Source organism: Anthonomus grandis, chromosome 7 (assembly GCF_022605725.1).
Source record: "Anthonomus grandis grandis chromosome 7, icAntGran1.3, whole genome shotgun sequence".
In the NCBI taxonomy this organism is placed as follows: domain Eukaryota; kingdom Metazoa; phylum Arthropoda; class Insecta; order Coleoptera; family Curculionidae; genus Anthonomus; species Anthonomus grandis.
In genome coordinates, this window is record NC_065552.1 from 27,951,711 (window position 1) to 27,967,793 (window position 16,083).

General features: G+C 32.9%; 1 protein-coding gene across 1 annotated transcript; it reads left to right on the forward strand.

Annotated features, from left to right (window-relative positions):
• Positions 1–8,731: 8,731 nt before the first annotated feature.
• LOC126738567 (rutC family protein UK114) lies at positions 8,732–9,263 on the forward strand. The gene has a single exon (XM_050443960.1). It carries the CDS (start codon positions 8,817–8,819, stop codon positions 9,231–9,233), a length of 417 nt encoding a protein of 138 aa, XP_050299917.1. The 5' UTR covers positions 8,732–8,816; the 3' UTR covers positions 9,234–9,263.
• Positions 9,264–16,083: the final 6,820 nt, after the last annotated feature.

Sequence of the window (16,083 nt, forward strand, 5' to 3'; positions counted from 1 at the left end):
AATGGCTCTAAAGCAAGCTCTAAGCAAAAATATTGTTCACTATACAAAATGGATACTTGAATAGCTAGAATAATGCCTATGCAGGAATTTATCTCGAAATCGATCCAAACCAAAATATGGCAATAACTGATAAATAAAATTGACAAAAACTATTTAGATATTTTGTCGAATCTTACATAGCCAAAGAAACATGGTCTGGAGATTCATTATCTGAGAGTCTTTATAATATTTAAGCAGCAATCAGAAGTGAACTTGAAAACCTTGAAAACTACTTCCTCTGCTTCCTGTCTTATGGAGTATCGTGATATCTAACCTTTTAACATGGAACTGTCTGTGCTAGCTTTCTTTCTTTGAAACAATTTTATACGAGTTTTATCACACATATATTATGCTTCCCTTGTGCAGATGCTGTATTTTTCTTTAAAACTAGAGTTACTACAGCTAATCACTTAAATTGGTTGTTTACTACTGTTTGTGATCGCTTAAATTTCTTTATTTTTTTTTTGGCTGTCCTACTATAAAGAACCAAAAAGCAGAAACGATCGGCGAGTATCGCCTTTGCTTATTTTTGCTTATTACTTACTTACTTACAAAACTTATCTAGTTTTGGGTGACCATTACTTGGTCACTTGTACACACTATTAAACATACAAAACGTGATATCCAAAATGTTCTCCACACTACATCATCTCACATCTAATGATTATTTCTCAACACTTAAACCTACTTCTAACCTACTTAAAGATATTCCAGTTTTAAATAAAGATGTTCTTATCTACATAAAAATGGATAACGCATCAGATATTTTTTCATTTATTTAACCAGATGTGGGAGATTAGAAAAATGACTTGGAAAACAAAACAAACCAAAATAGTTTTGGATTAGATGAATGTATATTCCACATTGCTAAAACCGCAATAATAATTCCAATTTTCAAAAAGGGTGACGTAAACCAATCACAAAATTATAGACTGCTTCCTATCATTTCAAAGCTCATGAAAAAATGTATGTCCATGCAGATAACACATTATTTTAAATCAAATAATCTGTACTGAAAATCAGTTTGGTTTCCGAAAAGGTGAAAACACAGTTCTTGTAATACTTGATCTTATTTCCAATATGATTGACTCCTTTGGAATTTAACGGTGTACTAATGTGTGATCTTACTAAACCATTTGACTGTGTTAACCATGCAATTTTATTAGGTAAACTTAGTAAGTATAGATACAGCAAAAACATGATGAGTTCATACTCGTAAAACAGGACTCAAATAGTAAGAGTGCACCCACTCTTGTATCATCAGCCCAGAAAATCAGAATGGGGCCTAATCAGAATCTATTATTGGGCCTATTCTTTTATAACTTATAAAATGATATACATGAAGCTGCCAACAGATAAGCAAAAGTTTATCAACAAAAGTCATTATATAGAAACCTTCTGAATTATAATATCAGTTTATTGTTAAGGAAATTACCGACTTTGGATGTTGACTCTTTTGACTCTTTGGATGGTGATTCTTGACAAGAAATAAAAAGACAAGAAATATACCTTTATGTAGATCTAATAAGAAGCAGTTAGGTTCCTTGCAGTCAAAAACAGTAAAATTACCAAGAGCCCCACCGTAAGAGGCAAATAAAAATGTATCATAAAGATGACAAATTTAAAGTATAACTATGTTAAAGATCAATTTACTTCTAATTAAAACATGAGCCCTAACGATGGCAACCAGCAACAACAACTTTTTAGCTTAGAGTGACTTCAGCTGTGAGACCAGCTCGGTAATGTATTAGACGGCGATAAAAAATACCGTATATGCTTGGAAGCTGACTAAATAAAGTTTAAACTGTCGTTGCATAATAGTAGCAATGAAATCAACGCTTGGTGCAGCACTGTATAATCTGCTTAGCTCCCATGCTTTATCTGAGTATTCGGAAGAAAGGTCTCGCATCTTACATAAGGATGAAACACGCCTAGGTCTGGAAACATTGAATATGGAAGTGTGGGAACACTTTTATAGCCAATATGGCGGATTGAGGAGCGATGATCTTTAAAGGTTTAAGTGCCAAGTAGAGAAGAATGGCTTATCAATTCTTACTAAACTGATACATATATAGCTCCAGAATGACCCGCACAGGACTATTAAGAGCTCGCACAGGACTTGCAGGTATATACAAGAGAGATATTGATACGAGACATACTTTTGTGCTAAGGGGGCATGCAATTACATTATAGTAAGTAAAGAAGGGAATCCCCTGAAAAGAAAATAATTTTATACTATCACACTAAGAGCCAAGCGGTCTGAAAGGCCATCCAAGTACCAAGAATCTATTTAAAGCTGGTAGAGGAGTGCAGAGATCTACTTTAACAGGATTTTAACCGTCCAAATCTATCGATTGTACCATTTACCCACTTAATTTTCTTTAACAGTAATAATAATAATTTGGGTCTAGTTTTAATATCCATCACGGTTCTTTAAGTCACCATTGTCTGTTCAGACCGACAGATGGTTAAAGTGTAACGAAAACATTTAAGATACTTAAATCAGATCTGAAACGGCTTTATTGTTAATTTCGTCTCAATTTCATCTGTGGTTTTGCTATTAAACTTTCTAAAAGTAGAATATAAGTTTATATTTATGATATAGATTAATAGATAGTATTTTTAATGCAAAAAAGGTCATTGATCATCAAAAAAATATTAGTACTAATTACTAATTTTGGCTCTGATATGTTAGACAGTATTCAAATTAATGTATTTATTCTATTTTGTACTAATAACTATAACGTCTGCTATGTTATAAAAATCTAATTTTACGAAATTTTACAAATTTCTCTAAATCATACACACAGCAAACGGCAAAAATATGGAACAAATTCAATAAAAAACAAATGAGAGCGTATTCGAAGAAACGCTCGCACACATCGATTAATATTTTTGGTTGCGCATTTTTTTAAACAAAATTTTTGCATACCGTTGTAGCCGTTGGCAATACCAACTTTCTTATTTTTATATGGAATTATGTATGTGATTACATTTTTGGATTTTACACAAAATTATAAACATTTTGAGGTATCACAACGTATGGTATATATTCAACTGTTTCTAAGATACGCAGTTTTGAAAATATATGTTTTTACATATTTAAAAGCCTCTAAAACCTATTCTACTACAAACAGAAAAAAAAGAATTTCATTTTTCTATGCTTACTTTTTAATTCCTTTTTTTTGAAAACATAAAAAATATGATACATGTCAAAAAAATCAATGTACTTCAGTGCTTCAAAATGCCCATCATTTACTTCTTAACAAAATGGTAGCCTATTTAAAAACGCATCAAAAATATTGCTAAGAGTATTTTCATTAATTTGCCTAATATCATATCTGATTTTAAATTTAAGATCATCTAAATTGCGTGGCTTCTCTCTATAAACTTTTGATTTTAAATACCCCCAAAGAAAAAAATCCAGAGGTGTGAGATCTGGGGATCTTGCAGGCCATTCCGTAGACCCCTCCTGCCAATCCACTGTCCGGGAAATAGCGCATCCAAATATTTGCATACCTGACGTGACACCATCCTGTTAAAACCAAATAGACCTTGTTGGCATTTTAAGCTGATTTGGATTTGGAAAAGACATTGTGAGAGTTGGAATTAAGGCATTTTGAAGAAATTTTAAATATGGGTCTCTGGTAAGAATTTGATCGAAAAGGTCCAATAATTCTATTAGTTAAAAATCCCTAACCAAACATTTAATTTTTGCGGATGCTGTGTACGATTTTCTCTCATCCAATGGGGATTATCATAATACCTAAAATTTTGTTTATTTACCGTACGATTTAAACAAAACGGGGCTTCATCACTAAATAGTTTCTGCCGATGGAACAATGGATTTAAGTTACACATTCTTCAGATTTTCAGAAAATTCTAGTCTGCGATCAGAATCATCATCGTTTAGCTCCTGCAGTAATCTAAGTTTGTATGGATAATACTTTTCTTTTTTCAATAGACGCAAAGTTGTTCGTTGGCTAACAACATTATTTGAGGCTACTTCAGAAAACGAAATATGGAATTAGAAGATTATCTTCCACTTCTAATAAAATATTCAATCTTGTATTTTCATTAATTTTTGGACGACCTGGCGGTATACGATTTTTCACTATCCTTATTTCTCTAAATTTTCATTCAATTTTACTTACTGTACTTCTTGTAAAGGGCCTTTCCGGATATTTTGGATTAAACAAATTACAAATTTCTTCTTGAGTTCTTTGTTTATATCCGTATCTAATAAAAATTAAAATTTCAAGTCGTTGAGTTTTATTTAAAAGAACCAGATTTACATTAAATACGCACTGACATAAGTCATATTTGACAATTTACTTACCATGACAATATACTTTTTATACCTTAAATAATACTTAAACAATTTTAAATGCATTTGCTCTATATTTTTTGACATGTATCATATTTTGTATGGTTCCAAAAAGAAATTTAAAAATTAGGAATGGAAAAGTAAAATCTGTTTTTTCTATTTTTAGTACAATAAGTTTTTGAGGCTTCTAAATTCATAAAAACAGCAATTTTCTAAACCGCATATCTTAGAAAAAGTTGAATAAAAATATGGCATATGATACATGAAAATGTTTATAATCTTGTGTAGAATCCAAAAATGTAATTACATACAGGGTATTCTATTTAAAATAAGAAAGTCGGTTTTGACCATTTGTATATGAGACACCCTGTATACAAGTATACCCTATACAAGTATTTGTTGAAAAAATGCGCAACGAAAAATATTAATCGACGGGTGCAAGCGTTTTTTCGAACACGCCTTCATTTATGTTTTATTGAATTTTTTCCATATTTTTGCCGTTCACTGTATATGTTGTTCATTATCAGTGATTTGTCAATTATACGGTTCATATTTTCGAATACTAATAAATCTAAATGATCTTTATTTAAAATTGCAAAATAAAAAAGGAATTTTTGAATTCACCGTCAAATCAATTGTCAACTCATATCCAATTTAACTTCCAAGCGGAGAGCCTATTCTATCTGTGCTTTAAACGGAAAAGCATCAAAAGCATCAAGCAAGACATTTGAAGGGTACAGGTTAAAAAGGAGGAATTTCAAAAATCGTTGATTTTCAGGAAATCAATTTTTAATTTTAAAACCCAATAACTTATTATTTTATTACTTTGTGTTGAATGTATTAATGGATTTAGTTTGTTATGTCTATTTGGGATTGGAATTGAGAAAATATTAGTGAAATTCCATTTAAAAAAATTTTTAGAGCAAAAAATAAGAAGAAAGTTCAGATTGTAGCGAACAAGAAGGGGAAATGTCACATATTTTCACTGTAGTTTTGTGGGATCATCAGTTTTTTATACACAAGCAATTCTAAAGCAAAACAGCAAAGGTTAATTCGAATTTCTCATTTAATTGGGAAAGATACAGAAAAAATTCAAACACTTTTTTTGCGCTTCTTACACACGAAGCTTTTAGAAAGGAAGCCTTGTCTTTAACAATTCTGGTATGTTTTAATGTAGAGAAATATTTTCTAGCGGCTGGATTGCGACAGAATTTCATTAAGCACTGCAGGTCATTATACTTGGCTAGTGTTATAGGCAGTAGTTCTGCAAATAGATAAAACATCCTTAACATTGGAAAATAATATTATGTGTATAGTTAGGTATCTTTGTATAATTGGCCTGGTAATTTGAACAAATTGTTTGGTAAATTATTGATACATTTTTTCTTCGGTTCAATCAAAACAGCCGATTCCCACATACCATTTCATGTTGATCGATGGTAGACAAGCCTGGGATGATCTTTAACGACTTTTAGTTCACGTATGGGCTCGATCTTCATTGGACACTTATTTTTGTAAAGTGTAGAAAAATGTGTAGTCCAGCATTTAAAAAAATCGAAAGTGATTTCCCTAATATCAAAAGGATTTGGTTTAACTTGTGCAGATCTGAAAACTTCAGCCCATTCATTTGGAAGTTCCACACGCGACTTTTGCTGAACTAGTCCAAAATCCTTGTCGCATTTCATAAATGGAAAAACTGATCTTGATTTCATTCATTTTTTGCACATGCACTAAGTGATGGAGGTAACGGATAACTGTGTAATTCTTATATTCTGTCCCCCACATGAGTCGCAAAATATATCGAGGACTCGAACACTACTAGGTAGAAAGTTGTAAATAAAATGATGCAACATCGAACATACATCGTCAGAGCCTTTCGACCGTTTGTTTCAGGATAAGTATAGAAAATACTTTGACTAGTCGACAAAACATGAATATTGTTTTTTTTCTATGGCATTTTCTGACACATTCTTCATTTTGGCTTCTAGGGACCTAATATCTGCCAAGTATTCGTCACAGATACTGCACGTATCCGACCTTGGGTAACCAAATAAAATGTTGAAGTCTCGTGAGAAAATAGATCTATATGTTTCATATGACACACAATATTTTTGATCTGTAACGGTATTTTTGTACATATTGTACATTTTTCTGATATTTAAATCTTCGGGCAGGTAGGTTTTTGAAGAATCCTTTAGGCTGTAATAGCTTTGTCGTCCTTTGAAAGAACTAATATGATTGACTACTAGATCTTTAGCTTCCTGTTTTAGCTTGAGAGGTCTATTTAAGTGTTTTCCTCGTTTATCAATTGGGGCGCTACCAATCATTTTTAAAGATTTCTGGAGAATGTCAAGCTTTTTTTTGGTTATACCATATAAGGAAAGAAAAGTCTTAAAACAAACTGGTACTTCTGTTGTCTCACCATCTAAAGAGATTCTGACACGATAAGCAAATGAACTCTCATGTAATCTTGCGACCTCTTCTGCGTTACGTGGACATCGCTTTTGTACAGGATAGACACTAAGTCCACACAAATAGATGTTTTGCTCATCCACGTATTTTAATAAATTAAACTCACTTATTATCTTTTGTTTTGTACCAAGTGGAACTTTATCAAAACACTTGAGACGTTTACATTGGCAGTCGCTTTCTGTCACGTGGCTTTGTAGGTTAAGTTTTTTAGAAACATCGGTTAGTCTTCCGTAACTTTTCCTCTTTTTTCCCTGAACTGGCATAACAAGAAAGTCTTCACTGTCACTGACACTTGGATTCATTTTATACTGTTTATTAGCACTACAATATTAAAATACGACTTGTCACTTATATTTCCACAAGTTTGACGAACAATAAATAAACACCAGAACCGGTAAACACAATCAGAAAATAAAAGTAACTGCAGTCAAGACAGCCTTCTGATAGTTCCTGAATAACGTGCATTTGTGACGTTGCCCCTTCTTACCATGTGGCGCGCGGACTCTCCTCCTTTTTAGCCAGTACAGCTTAATTTAAATTGTCGATATCTGGCGACTCTTCCCTTTTTTCGCGTGTATAATGTTACTAGGTGATACTTCTGTCTATTAAAAGTTGAACGGACTGAACAGCTCAAAATGAGCAAAAAGTGACATTCCCCCTTTTTAGCCTATACCCTTCATTTGTGAAGGATAGAGTTGGATGCTTGTCCTTTAAAAGACCTATTTCGGTATTTATGAACCGATCCGAAACGATGTAGATTTTCCGTTGATTTTCAATTTTAGTTTTTAAAGTAAAGCATTTGGACAAAATAGTAGTAGTAGTAGTAGTAACGGAAATGAGACGAGTGTCCAGCCAGTAGATCTAAAAGTCCCTTTTCTCTAATCTCGGTATATAGTGATAAGATTCTAGACCCATCTTTCTAATAAAAGGCCGAATCCCCGAAGTTGCAAATTTATCGGCTTTCTCGTTCCCCTCCATAATGTCCTAAGGATAATCAAACTGATTTCCTTCTGCCTAACTCATCCAGCGCATCTTTACACTCTCTCTCAGCTTTGAGTCCTTGGATAAGTCTTTAGGATCACTTGGCTGTAGAATATATACTTATTTTCTTTTCAGGGCCCTTCTTTACTTCGTTCCTTGTAGCTACTTCTAGAATGACAAATATCTCTGCTTGAAAGATATTGCATGCCTGAGTAGTAGAAGAATCTTTCTCTTATCAATATTGCTCCTGTTCACACCGGCTATTGATATCCTCCTCCTGAATCCTATCCTATGTGGGTTATTTTGAAGTAATCTTTGTATCTGATTAGTAAGCCTCTTCGATGTTCAGCTTATATTTCGGACCATTCCTCTCTACTTGAAGTTTCTACTTCAAAAAACCTGCCCATCCAAGTATTACTGACTCCGACCGCCAATATGACTACCCACGCTCCTACAGCCAATATTTCCAGATCTTGCTGTTTTTAATACCTACTTATCTAGAAAGCCTTCCTTTAAATTTATGGATAAAGCTCTACAATCTCACTTCTCCCCTTTTGCTTAGACATCGAACCTTTATATTGTCGCCAGCTTCTCAATGGATTTTCCTAAGGAGTTTAAGGTACGAAGAGCTTGATTGAAATTACGATAGCCCCTGACATGAATCGGAAATTAGTTCGATAAAATGATGATTTGACATGAAATCTGTATGCTATATGCTGTATCTTTCATAACACGAGTATGGTTAATTTAATTTCTGGTATCTTTAGACGCAATAAATATTGAATTGAGTTCACCAGTTAATTTCTTATCCACCAATTTTACACTCGTTAAGACATAACGAAAGCTAAATTTTCAAATCAGAAAGCAGAACAAGCTACACCAATTTCATATAAATGACAGATGCTAGTTTTCTGACATGTATTTAAAAATATATAAATAAACATTTCATAACGTATTTAAACACTACTCATTAAATTCAGTCTGCTGTCCCAATGAGATGCCTTTATTAAGAAAAATAATCAACACCAACAACGCCCCTAGGCCTATAGCCCCTTATAACCAAGGAGTTGTATTAGAGTCAACGCTGTATGTTTCTGGATGTTTAGGTTTGGATAAGGACACCATGAAGTTGGTAGAAGGGGACGTTTCAACTGAAACCAGACAAGCTTTGAGGAATCTTGGACATATTTTGACTGCAGCAGAAACGTCTTATGATAAAGTAATCAAAACAACAATATTTATGAGCGATATAAATGATTTTGCCGCTATAAATCAGGTTTATAATGAGTTTTTCACCAAAGATTTTCCTGCTAGGTCTGCCGTTCAGGTGGCAAAACTACCACTAAATGCTAGAGTGGAAATTGAAGTGGTAGCAGCCGTAGGTACTTTAAAAACCGTTTGTTGTAAACATTAATTTTATATTTTAATATATACTAGTATTTTTGCCCTTGGTATGATATGCTTGGTTGAGTTTCCGAATTTTCAGAATGAGTTTTGGGTAGCGTGACGCGATGAGCACTTCCTGGCAACGCCACACATGTTTCACTTTGTGCGATACGATATTCGCTCTTCCGCTTGATGAAGTTACGATTTCCCCCCTTTATTTATGTTTGAATACAAATATTAGTTTGCCATTGACCTCGACAGTCTGGTGTTTTTTTTATGAAGGAAATGAAGGGTTTGCGCTTAAAGGTGAGAATCCCTTTGGTTAATATTTCAGTATTTGGTGAAAAGCTTTATTGGATATAGATATTTAATCCTGCTTAAGGATGGCGGGTAAATGGCTTCATATGTAAAATGGAGTTAGAAGCTTATGAGTGGCAAAGTGGAAATATAAAGAAACATTTAGGATTTACAGCAAATAATTGTTAAAAAAAACAGTTGAAACAAAAAAAATAGATTACTTACTTGGTTTAAAAATTCGACGATATCACATATTAAAAATGTCATTATTGAACCCACTAAACTTCCATTTTTTAACCACAAAACGCATCAGGCTTTACAATAAACCAGGAAAAATATAAAATTTCCTCGAGACCGCGGCGCACAGTTATTCAGCGAACTGTAGCGATTTCGTGCCTCGATAGACTGATGTTTTGCTACCATTTTATGGCCGCTGAAGAAGTGGATGGCTTTTTCACTAATACTGTTTGTTCGTTATGGGGTTTTGTTTTCGGTGGAGGGAAATGCGTTTATTGGTCGTTTGATAGGGAGCAAATGTTAACGTTTGCTTATTTATTACAGTTTTTACGGCATTCACATTTGAAGTTTCTTGTGAATTTCTTGAGTAACGAAATGCTCTAAATATGCACATATCTTGTTGATTTAATGAAATCTATCTACCTAGTTTTTAATATTGATCTGCTAACGCCAATGTTTGTTAGACATGAGTCTCTTCTCAATAATCACTCCACAGGTTCCTTATAAAAGATTTTTTTTAACTTAGAACAGGTCACAGATTCTACTGGAGAAATAGAGGGAATAGAGCTGAAGTCGGTATAGGTGCTTACGTCAGAGCAAACCTAATATGTGAAAAATAATGTAAATAAATGCAAATTTTGAATTTTTGCTTTTGTTTGTAAATTTTGATATTACGGTTGATATTATGTTTGATATTACGGTGATAAAATGGTCTTAATTGTAATATACCTTCCTCCAAATACATAAGTTTCAGAGATCTTGAGCGTTCTGGACGAAGTTGTTCTTCACGTTTTGGTAAGTTCTGATTATTCTGTAATTACAGGTGATTTAAACGTGGACCTCCTTAAACCAAATTCACTATTCAACACTATATATGCTTACGGCTATTGTCAGTTGATTAACGAACTTACTTGAATCTCTAATAGGTCATCTACCCGTTTGGATCCAATTTTTATTCATAATAAAGAAATGATTCTTCACTGCGGGATAGGTAGTAAGTTCAGATATTACTGATCATGATAAAATCCCATTTTGTGTTTTAAATATAAAAATTGAGAAACCTAGACAAAAAGTTATTAACATTCGTGATTTTCAAAATTTTAATCTTGAAAATTATCAAAATAATTTTTCCAATATACACTGAAACGCTATATTTCGTTCGTTTCCTTCGAGATCATATTAATTTATTGTTTAATATACATGCGCCCTATAAAAGTATCAGAGTAAGTAAAACGACGGCTCTGTGACTAACGGAAAATTTAAAATTGATTTTCAAAAAGCGCGATAAAGATCCAAATAGAAGAATAGCAAGAAAACAGTTGAAAGCTGGAATCATTGAAAGGGTTGCCAATCTGGAACATTTAGATAAAAATAAATCCTCTAAAAAATTCTAGCAAGGCCTGCGTAATTCAAATATTAAGACATCTAAAGAAATTGAGGAGCTTTTCCCCAACCATGTCTTCCTTTCACCTTATGTGATAGCAATGCAATAAATAATTACTTTATCAATATTTTTAATAATTTCAACAACTTTCAAAATAGAATTAATTACATTTCAAAGAACAAATTCGCTGATCAAATATTTAGTTTTGTCCTGGTTAATCAGGATACCGTCTATGAAATTATTCAAATGCTACAACTTTGTCTGCTACAGATTATTGACCATATAACAAATTAATATCATAAGTTGTTGTTTAGAATCAGGCTACTTTCCACAGCCATGGCGTGAGTCAGTTAAGTGCCCCATAACCAAAGTATCTAATCCCGAATCCTTACTGGACTTGCACCCTATCTCAAAACCTGGGGATCTCTTTAAAAAGAAACGGCTGTATATACTGCAACAGCGACTAACAAGGCTCAGATTCGTCTATCTCTTGAGTATTGCCTTCATATATTCGGCGCTCTGTTGGAGCTCTGCACCGAAACTAAGTTTGAAGCTACTTGATTCCATCTAGAAGAGGGCTATACAGAACTAGCCCATATTATTCCACCTAGAACTATTTTACAGGCAGATGCGACTCATGAATATCGAGTCCATCTACATACACGTACAGATGCTTAGAATGTCTTTATATCGAAACTCCTTTTTATGGAAGAGTGCACTTCTAAAGTATATTATTTCCCGAGCATTACAACTCGCAGAACTTTAAGAAAAATACCCACAAACATTTTCGTAGCCCTGAAGCTACTAGGAGTACCATTCTGTAAAAAAAACCTTCCATGATCTCATGAATGCGTTTGATTGTATGTTACATGACATTTAATCGAGAAGCTAGGTTTGTACAATTTTGACCCTAAAAGTGCCAACCTTGATGGAATCTATTTATCAAAGAAAAGTCAACATGCTGCTTTAAGCGCAATTGTTCAGATACTGAAAATATGAAGCATGGTGTCCCTCAAGGATCGGTCTTAGGACCCTTTTTTATTATATATTAATGACTTGCTCAATTTTAAAATGAATCCAAATCTGGTACTATATAAAGATAATAAAATTAATATTATACCTTTTCAAACTTAGCCTTAACATTTCCAAGACTGAAAACATGAGCTTTACTCTCAGACGTGATGAGACTCACAAGTGAAATTTCTTTCGGTCTATTTGGATCCCGGCGTTACAAGGGAAACTCATGTTGAGCAGTTAAGAGGGAAACTATCTTAAATTATTTGCCTTATAACAAATCTCACTATATTTGTGTTACTATCTACAAGGATATTTCTGATCAAATATGACATATTCTATATTTTATTAGCTACTTGAAGTATACATGAAATCAAATTTATTAACATTTCCATGTATCTCCATGATCATCATACCTGACAATATTGGGATATAAGATTCCCATAAGCTATGACGAACGAGGAGTGGTACGCATTATCATTGTGTTTAATTTGATAATGTTCTCCCAGAACCTATTTATTAAAACCATCAAAACTTTACTTCCGGAGAAGGTCGCCTACTGCCAACAGGAGTACCTGATTGATTTTCTTTTGTTGTATAAATGTACTTGCTGATTGAGATATAAACTAGTGATTATTAATGTATGTCGAAAGAAAATTTTAGAAAAATATGTAAGATTTAATTTTAAATATTATCTTTCTATTATCTAAGTATTTTAAGAAGCTTTTTCAGATTTTACGTATCTCTGCTTATTAGGTTTCATTTTATTGTGACTTGTATAACACATAATGTTCATAAATACTTCATTAATACAAAAATAAATATTTTTAGGTCGGTCGCAAATAAAAGAAAATTACTGCTCGTCGTAGGAGCAGTAGGTACAGCTGCTGACTCTTTATAAGGCTCAAATACGCCCTTCCCTCGAGTATTGCTCGCATGTCTGGAACTCTGCACCCAAGCATAGTTTAAACCTGCTAGATTCTATACAGAAGAGAGCTATTCGTCTACAAATCGACAAACCAGAACTGACAAAGAGTCTGTTTATTCTACCGTTATTATCACGGTAAGTGCTCCTCTGAGCTGGCAGGCCTGATTCCACTCAGGGCTGTTTCGGCATGAAGGACGCGTCTAGCAGTTGCGGCTCATCAACATCGAGTCCACCTGCCTACCCCAAGGACGTCGCTGTATCGGGACTCATTCATCTGGAGAACATCTTTGTGGAACGGGCTTCCATCTCACATATTTCCCGACGCATACAACCTACAGCGATTCAAGATAAATGCCCACAAATATCTTCGCGCAAGCACCACTCCAAGAGTGACATAGGACTTTCCTCTTGTGCTTGTGTTTACCATAAAAAAAATGTGAAAGTTATTTATAGAATCATAAATAGATATCTATGAATCTAATTTAACAAATTATTCTGGATGAATAAAGTATACAGATAACACATAATTTAAAAGATTCCCTTCTATGAATATTGAGTTAATTCTTAGTTTGGTTGAACATAAAGAATTCATTACACTATTATCATTTCAATTCTTTAATGTTGGAAGAGGATACTTTTAGGGTATTCTGTTGATTTCTTGTTCTGTCATTTTCTTTTATTATTTTATTTACTAAGCTTGACTTTTGATAATGATCTCTGGGTTAATTATCCAGTTAAATATCATCAGAGCCTAACGTATCCATAGGACTATTCTTATTGCTTATATCTTTTTTTTGGTTAGGATTGGTTTATTGCAAAATAAATGACGATGATTGACTGTTATTTCCTGTGTGAGGTAGCCAGTAATACTATTAAGCTTAGGCCTTAGAAGGACTCAGACATAAAGCCGCCTGCAAACTAAGCATCCTCAGATTTTTGGTAAAAGTTGTAGTAGTATAAATATCGCTTATTTAATAATTTACTAATTCTTTCTATGCAATTTCTCCTTAAAGTCCTTTTTTAAAAGTTTTAACAAACTTCTTAATTAGAAGTTTCAAGAAACTTGTTAACTTGTAAACTGTGTAAGTTTTTCGAAAACATTCAATAAACAAGTCATTAGAGAAACCACTCCAGTTAGCAAACATTACCAGTTTGGTGGTTTAATTTATATATCTACCTTAACGGCTAATAGTAACTTATTAATAGACTCGATAGTATCAACCCAAAGCTTACATACACAAAGCTGTAATAGACAACTAATTATTATTTTAAAATTTATAGCAGTAAATTGGATTGTCTATTATGCATAACGGATCTGAGGTTTAGTGGAGTGTCTCATGTCAGGCTGAGTTAGGAATTTAAGAGTTTAGTATATATATTCTATTTAACTTGTGTAGGTTTAGTACATAGATGGTTTTACTTATGTCATTAGTCTTATCATCTAAGTATTATCCGAAAAAAATATCTTAATTGTCTGCTAGGTGAACTATATACTTTATAAAATGTTAAAATAATAAATGTATTAAAGAAAAACATTGTTTAATTTTCATTTTGAAATTGGTGATATGTTGTACACTAATGTTAACTGATTATTGGAGTACATTAACTCATTTAGATATGTATGTGAAATAAAGCTAAAGAGTTCTATTTTATCCTCATCAATATCTGATGCTAACACCTAATCAAAAAGTAGCCTTTATGATGAGGTGTTTGCTATGGATATTGCGATTAAATAATAACAAGATATTTCTTATTAAATGAAATTTGAATTTTCCCTCCTTAATTTGGCCACGCCTTTCTACCATTTTGATTGGTCCAATTAGTTACGTCAAACTGTCAAGTTAGTTACAATAGTTTCCGTTGCCAAGCGAGAGGACGCTAGCCGATTTCTCAGAAGAATTTCGATCAGTTTGTATGCAACCACCACATCTCTATATATTTGTGTTATGTGTTAGATGCTATCCATAGATTGCACCTCAACTTAATATGACACTGGGTATAGTAATACCGCTAACGAAAATATAAAATTTTAGTGAGGTAAAGTAACTGGTTCAGAGTGTGCCATTAGACGTAATTTATCATAATTTGATCTAAAGCCATTAATTTCAAGAAACTGTGAATTACCTTGTAGATATAAAATGAAAAATTTAAAAAGGTCATGAGCACAAAACATCTGACTGCTTTCCTTATCCAAGGTCTCATATATTTCTCGTAAAAAGCATGTGAGATGAATCGTTCAGTCGTTTAAAGAAGAATGTTTGTGAGATATTTGATTTCAGCTGATAGCAGAATATTCTAGACACATAATTCTTGTCAAAGTTTTCTAATGAACAATGAACTGGAGAAACTTAAGCATTTTTCCAAATAAACGCTGGAAAAAGTATTTAGAATAATCACAGAGAATAGACGATACTACTTTATTAAGACTAGCGTATATTTGTATTTGTGTTAATTCTTTGTGAACATTTAAAGAAGTCAGAAGAAGCATTGACAATTTCTTAGGATATCTGTTTTGGATCATTTCTATATAACATATAACAACAACAAAGAAAACAAAAATATCTAAACTAACTTACTGTGATTCTGTATAGAGTCGTACTGTAAAAATTGTAGATCTGCTGAATCCCTTCTTTCTTATAAAGATCTTACTGAAAATCTTTCAAGTAAACAACGATGTGAGAAGGTTTCTTAGTAGAAATTTAAACAAATTTAAACATTTAAAACAAAAAAATGTAACAAATTTACGCTGTATATTTTCAAGATCAATTCTACAGTATAATGTTTTATCATTGCAGTGTAATAAGCTGTTTACTTCTAGATCCTTAGAAATCGCATCCTTTATAAATATCTTGAAGAGCAGAAGTACTAATATATGCATTACACCTGAAGGAGCTCTTATTTCACTGTGTACAAATTAAGAGCAGAATGAAATTAAGAAAAGATTTAAACAATACTATAGTCAAGGCCATCGAAAGCTTTTGAAAAATCTGTATTAACTTAAGAATTATTATTCATATA

What these genes read in the sequence shown, in the direction of transcription:
- LOC126738567 (XM_050443960.1), top strand. Translation starts at nt 8,817, where the DNA reads ATGCCTTTATTAAGAAAAATAATCAACACCAACAACGCCCCTAGGCCT.